At 42.0% G+C, this 7,270-nt stretch overlaps 1 protein-coding gene across 6 annotated transcripts in view; it reads left to right on the plus strand.

Moving 5' to 3' along the window:
• GGPS1 (geranylgeranyl diphosphate synthase 1) overlaps positions 1-7,270 on the plus strand; it is a 12,579-nt gene that overhangs the window by 475 nt on the left and 4,834 nt on the right. For 2 of the 6 annotated variants that reach the window (XM_008050591.2, XM_021708866.1), the window contains exon 2: positions 6,539-6,631. The exons of 2 other annotated variants lie outside the window; for them this stretch is intronic. In XM_008050591.2, coding sequence (XP_008048782.1) covers positions 6,562-6,631 — 70 coding nt within the window. In that variant the 5' untranslated portion in view covers positions 6,539-6,561. Of the gene's footprint in view, positions 1-6,538; positions 6,632-7,270 lie in introns of those variants that run through there. 2 more of the 6 variants (XM_021708865.1, XM_008050592.2) reach the window with 2 other exon arrangements.

Consider the following 7,270-nt stretch of genomic DNA (forward strand, 5'->3'; position numbering starts at 1 on the left):
AGAAAGGCGGGTGAGGACCCGGATGCTGAACCGGATCGTGTATGAAGTTTCGACCCCCCTCTCGAGGCGGGGAGGAGGAGGAAGAGGTGACCAAGTAGGGCGGAGGAGGGTTTCTGAACTGGAGGCTGCAGAAACCAGCCTGATCCCCCCCCGCCGGTGCTGCGCGAGCGCGGCAGGCATTTGATGCTCTCTGCTTGCCCGGAGTCTGAGTGGAAGGGTTCGCTCTGCGCCTCACATTTGCATGTCTCTGTTTATCCATGCTGAAACCAAACCCTGCCCTTAAGAAAAGAAGAAGAAAAAAACCTTGCTTGGGATTTTCACTTTCTGCATGCCAGTCTGTGCCCTGGTTTCATCACGAGCACTGCTCGCTCACCATGTGGAAATCCTGGTATGGCCTCCGCCTTCGCAGACCCACGCCTAGCGAGACAGACAGCGTTAAGCAAAACACGCACAATGATTGTGAAATTGCAAAGTCGTAGTGCTACAAAGGAGAATCGTGGTGATAGGAGGTGAAAGAGGGCATTTGTTTTAGGGCTTAGGGAGGTAAAGGCTTTGCGAGCAAGCGAAGGTGGCGCTGAGAGCTGAAGGGCTATCAGGAGTTAACTCAGGGGAGAGAAAAGTGAAGGATATTCTAGACAAAAAGAGTGAATTGTTAGAAAGCCTTGTGTCAGGGGGAAGCTTTTCCAGTATAAACGGAGGCCGGAGAGGTGAGGGGAAGCTGCCGAACTCCACAGGCTCTGGAAGGAGTTTTCTTCTTGTCCTGAGAGCAGTGGGATATCTTCGAAGGATTCTTGATCGGAAGGGAGAGAGGAACAGATTTGAATTTCGCAAAGATCCCTGGCTAAAGAGTAGAGTAGAGGACCGTGGATTAGAGAGGCAAACGCAGGAAGCCCAGCGAGATGGCTGTTGCAGTAGCAGTTCACTTAGTGGGAAATGTATTGTTTGTATTAATATAATTGATCCACACTTTGAACAAATTTCTGACAGTTTTTCAGTTTTGAAAGTGAGTAGTTTAAGACTCTCACTGAAACATTCTGTAATTGTTCACCCTAGAAGTAAATTAGTAGAGTTCATGTTACACACACTAATGTCTTTTTACGTTTAAGTCTATCTAGTACATGATAGCTGAAATTTCCAGCTGTGATAAATTGAGAGACCTTTGAGTAAAAAAAGGAAAGAAAAACAAGGAAGAAGGCTGCTGCATGCCATCATTTTCTTGACTCCCTTAGATCTTAAAAAGACACAAGACAAATTTGTTTTTGATATCTAGAAAAATTGAAGTTCCTATGTTTTCCTGCCACTGAGAATACTTGTTTATAAACATCCTCTGGGAAATGTCAGTTAAGGAACATTACTGAATTATTTGTTTCGTGAATATTCTTTAACTCTGAGTGAGCAAAGGAAACAATTTTTTAAAATGCATACTAGTATTTTTTTTTTTTTTGAGTTGGAAGTCTCATTCGGTCGCCCAGACTGGAGTGCAGTGGCCGCTCCCGCAGGCGCGTGTTATCATGCCCTGCTAATTATTTGATTTATTGTAGAGATGAAGTCTCACTGCCCAGGCGGGTCTCGAACCCGCGGGCTCAGGCAATCCACTCACCTCAGCCTCCCAAAGGCGCGGGATTACAGGCTGAGCCACCAAGCCCGGCTACATACTAGTATTTTAAATTGAAAATTAACATCAGCCATAAAGCTCTAAGAATTTAAACAAACATTCGCTGATTTCTGTGCTACAGAGTACACCTGTTAGTGATCCAGTCACAAAAGGGAATTGTGAAAGTAAGCCTCACTGGCCTTTTTTTTTTCTTTTGGCTTATTTCACCAAGAAAAAAAATCATTAACTTTTAAGTTAAGTCAATGTATTGTGTGGCTGTGAAAAATGATACAAGTATGATTTTTGCTAAACCTAGTTGAGAAGAGATGGCAACACACTGATTTAAATAAATAAGTATATAAGAGATGCTTTTTTAATTCTACCTTTAATGATGCTCAGTAGTGATCTTTTACCTAAGTCATTATTCTTCCTGCTCTACATCTTTTTTTCTTTAATTCCTAAGACAAAAGAATAAGAGATCGCCGGGCTCGATGGCTCAGCCTGTAATCCCATCCTTTGGTAGGCTGAGGTAAGTGGATTACCTGAGCCCGTGGGTTTGAGACCCGCCTGGGCAACTTGGCGAGACCTCATCTCTACAGTAAATCAAAAAATTAACCGGGCATGGTAGCGCGCACCTATAGTTCCGGCTACTTGGAAGGCTGAGCAGAAGGATCGCCGGAACCCAGCAGGTCGAGGCTGCAGTGGCCGCTCCTGTCTGGGCAAGAATGAGACTTCAACTCAAAAAAAAAAAAGAAAGAAAAGAATAAGAGCTCAAACAGTATAGGTAATGGGTTACTGTTAATAAATTACTATTTCGATTATTTCAGGGCTTTTCTTGTGATGTATTTAGTATTACCTTGCTGGTCAAGGTAAATGTAGATATTGTTCATATGGAATGCTTGAACTCCTGTTTTTAAAATGATTTCCATTGGTAGACTGCAGATTTTTGATTGTATAATCATCAAGAACAGACTACCAAAAAACCCACTTTTCAATCCTACAGAGTAAATGAACTATGTACCAGTTTCATGCTTTAATTTTCCTTTGCATTCTGCCTTCAATAAAGAGTTAGGCTAATGGAACTTGTGTTTTTGCTTATTATTACACAAACATGAATATTTCCTTAGCATTAAAGGGCAAAGATATTCTTTAGCTGGGCATTTTAATCTGAGGTGCGTATAAAGGATTCAGGGACTACATGATACCTAGGAAGTTACATGTAGGCCTTTGTGGCTATGCATGTATTTACAGCCACATATGCACAGCATTTCACATAACCATAAACACGTAGTCTTTTTTTTTTTTAGACGATTCATAGCTTTACCATATTCTTGGAAGGTGTCTTTGACCCGTGAGATAGTTTACATTATGTGGAAGCATCAAAGCACTTGGAATCTGTAGGCATTATTGTAATCTTGTGTGAGTTATTACTTCAGCCATCCATTATCACATGCCTACCAAGAGCCTAAAAATGCATACATAATGTAGAAGTTTTATTCTTTCCTCTTATTGCCATGTTACACATCTCAGTCCATAGCAGAATAAGTAAATGACAGAGACTATGTGGTTCAAACCTTTTTACCCTTCCATTGCTTGTCTCCTACAAAACAGAGCTATTAAATATCCAATTGTCACTAGGTTGGGTAGTCTAGACACTACTGAGCTCTTTGCATAATGGTGAAGTCAGGACTTAGGATATCTGTCACCCAAATAACGTACATCATACCCACTAAGTAATCTCTTATTATCCACCTCCCTCCCACCTTACCCTTCACAGTTTCCATTTTCTATCATTCTACACTCTATATTCACGTAGACACGTTATTTGTATCCCACCTACAAGTGAGACTATGCACTGTCTTTCTGTGTCTGACTTGTTTCACTTAAGGTAATGGCCTCAAGTTCTATCCATGTTGCTTTCAAAGGACCTGATTTCATTTTTATAGCTGAATAGATTCCATTGTTTATATATATCACATTTTCTTTATCTGGTTATCCGTTGATGGACACTTAGGCTAGTTCTTTTTTGTGAGTTGGAGTCTCACTCTGTTGCCCAGACTGGAGTGCAATGGCTGTTCCTAGCCACCGCAGCCTCGACCTGCTGGGCTCCGGCGATCCTTCCGCCTCAGCCTTCCAAGTAGCTGGAACTACAGGCGTGCGCTATCATGCCCGGCTAGTTTTTTATTTATTGTAGAGATGAGGTCTCGCCAAGTTGCCCAGGCGGGTCATGAACCCGCGGGCTCAGGCAATCTACCCAGCTCAGCTTCCCAAAGCCACGGGATTACAGGCTGAGCCACCGAGCCTGGCTAGGCTGATTCTATATCTTAGCTATTGTACATAGTTCTGCAGTAAACATACAGGTGCAAGATTATGGAAATTGTTTTACTTTTGTGGCACGTTGTCGAGATTTACTCAAGATCTTTAGATTTGCTTAGCTGCATGTGTATGAACCGTTGTGTTCATTCACAGAAATATGTGCAGAAAGTCCTGCATTTGTGGATTAAACATCAGATTATACTCTCCTGTGTATATTTTACATTTTTAATATAATGCTAGCAAAGAGTAGCAGTACTAGAATTGCCTTAACCATGACAGTGTGAGATCATGGTCTCAGATGACTGGACTGTAAAGATGAGTTTTAGTCAGAAGGCTGAGGCGGAAGTATTGCCGGAGCTCAGCAGGTCGAGGCTGCGGTGGCCGGGAGCGGCCACTGCACTCCAGTCTGGGCGACAAAGTGAGACTGTAACTCAAAAAAAAAAAAAGATGACTTAGTACTTAACATTATGAAGTTACAAGGACAAATACAGAAATCAAGGAAACACATTCTCAGTGTCACAGTCAATTAAAATACTAGCCCACACTCCCTTAGTTGTGGCGTGGTATATTGGAAAAGAAACCTATTTCCGGTTCCTCTAACACTTTCTCAGACAGCTACATCAGAATCATGCAAGATGCATTTTTTTTTTTTGAGTTGGAGTCTCACTCCATTGCCCAGGCTGGAGTGCAGTGGCACTCTTACAGCCAGCCACCCCAGCATCAACCTGCTGGGCTCTGGCGATCCTTCTGCCTCAGCCTTCCAAATAGCCAGAACTACAGGCATGCACTACCATGCCTGGCTAATTTTTTGATTTATTGTAGAGCTGAGGTCGCATCAAGTTGCCCAGGCTGTTCTGGAACCCTTGGGCTCAGGCAGTCCCCTCACCTCAGCATCCCAAAGTGCTGGGATTCAGGCTTGAACCACCACACCTGGCCTACAAGATGCATATTAATGGAGATTCCTGGTCTCCTGACCAGACTTAGTGAGTTAGAAAAAAGACCTTTGAGCAGTCAGAATAACACAAAGCATATGACCTCAACTTCATTTTTTTTATTCAAAAAAAGGACCCTCACTCAAGCAAATATTTGTGTGCTTTGTTATCTTCTAACATACAGAGAGAGCACTAAGGTACCTTCCAATTCCAAACTTCAATGGTGTGCGACTCTTTGGTCAGCCCTAATCATGAACTACCATCAGATACCAAATTGCACTTAGCCTTACATTGTATCTGCAGTGAAGCCAGGAAAGTTGGTAAGAAGAGGGCTCCCCCCCCCAAAAAAAAAGAAAAGAAGAGGGCTTCTTAAAAAAAAAGAAGAGAGCTCCTGATCCTAGAGAGCAAATCATAGTCCCAAGAAGCAAAAGAGTGATAAGCCTCCTAAAATGTGCCAAAGATGCCAAAGTATCTTTAGAAAAAGAAATCTGCCAATACGAGCATGACAAGTAAAAATAAAAACATACTTACAGGCGAGACCTCATCTCTACAATAAATCAAAAAATCAGCCGGGCATGGTAGCGCATGCCTATAATTCTGGCTACTTGGAAGGCTGAGGCAGAAGGATCACCGGAGCCCAGCAGGTCGAGGCTGCGGTGGCCGGGAGCAGCCACTGCACTCCAGTCTGGGCGACAGAGTGAGACTCCAACTCAAAAAAAAAAAAAAACATACTTACAGAGAATCACTGAAAATCAACCATAAAGGATGAACGTAAGAAGACCACAGGTGATATTGTAGGAAATATTGAAATAAATGCAGAATTCAGTATACAGGGGAATATTTTTAATAAATGCATACAAGTTTATTCATATCTTAAATCAGAATCTCTGAAATGAGTTGACTGCAGAGAAAATACCAGAGGGCAGGGAGAGGATCCCTTTAAATTTTAGATATGCAGAACATATCCATCTTAATGCTCATAGAAAAAAAAGAATATGTTTACTTCTTTTTGTAATCAGTTAAATATAGAGATATCTTTATAATTGTATGGTTTTGTTTTTACATTTGCTATCAACAAATTAAACCTGGCCGGGCTCAGTGGCTCAGCCTGTAATCCCAGCACTTTGAGAGGCCGAGGTGAGTGGATTGCCTGAGCCCACGGGTTCGAGACCCGCCTGGGCAACTTGACGAGACCTCATCTCTACAATAAATCAAAATTAGCTGGGTGTCGTAGCGCGTGCCTGTAGTTCCAGCTACTTGGAAGGCTGAGGTGTAAGGATCGCTGGAGCCCAGCGGGTCGAGGCTGCAGTGGCCGGGAGCAGCCACTGCACTCCAATCTAGGTGACAGAGTGAGACTCCAACTCAAAAAAAAAAAATTAAACCTTTTATTGTTATTTAAAATAGGAAAGGTTTAGCTGGACGCAGTGGCTACGCCTGCTTTCTGTGTACTTTCTGTCTCTGAAGATTGGCCTATTTTGAACATTTCATATAAATGGAATCATGCAATATATGGTCTTTTGTAATTGACTTCTTTCACTTAACGTATTATCTTGAAGGCTTTATACTTTTAGAATTTTTTTAAGTCAAACTGAAAGTGTGCCTGTCCAAAATCACTTAAGATACAGATTTCTTTGTAGTTTGACACTCAGAGATAATTAGGTTCAGAAGATCTTTTTCATGTTTCTCCTTTTGACAGATCAGCTTTGAAATTAAAAAGTAATGGAGAAGACTCAAGAAACAGTCCAAAGAATTCTTCTAGAACCTTACAAGTACTTACTTCAGTTACCAGGTAACAGTTCAATTATTATAATACTGTTCATATAGAGTAGTTTTTATACAGTAGTGGTCATTCAAATGTTAAATAGAAAAGGTTAGACTTGTTAGTTCTTGAGATTTTCTGTTTAAGATGATGCATATTAAAAAATGGTAAATAGGACTTTTTGATTTTTCATTCTTAAAAGGTCATTTCTGCCAGGCACTGTGGTGTATGTCTATAGTCTCATCTACTTGGGAGACTGAAGCAAGAGGATGGCTTCAGTCTGGGAATTTAAGACTGTCATGTCCCATGATCATGCCTGTGAATAGATACTGCCTATCACCTGGGGCAAAATAGCAAAACCTCATCTCTTTTTTTAAAAAAAGATAATTTTTAAAGGCACCCTTTAAAAAATATCCAGTTCCAGCCAAGCGCAGTGCTTCACTCTTGTAATTCAGCACTTTGGAAAGCTGAAGAGAGGATTGCGAGAGCCCAGGAGTTTGAGACCAGCCTGGGCAACCTGGCAATACCTCATCTCTACAATAAATCAAAAAATTAGCTGGGTATGGGGGTGCATGCCTGTAGTTCCGGCTACTCGGAAGACTGAGGCAGAAGGATCGCCGGAACCCAGCAGGTCAAGGCTGCGGTGGCCGGGAGTGGCCACCGCACTCC

This window comes from Carlito syrichta, unplaced genomic scaffold, assembly GCF_000164805.1.
Source record: "Carlito syrichta isolate Samal-C Ts95f unplaced genomic scaffold, Tarsius_syrichta-2.0.1 Scaffold153520, whole genome shotgun sequence".
Classification (NCBI taxonomy): Eukaryota; Metazoa; Chordata; class Mammalia; order Primates; family Tarsiidae; genus Carlito; species Carlito syrichta.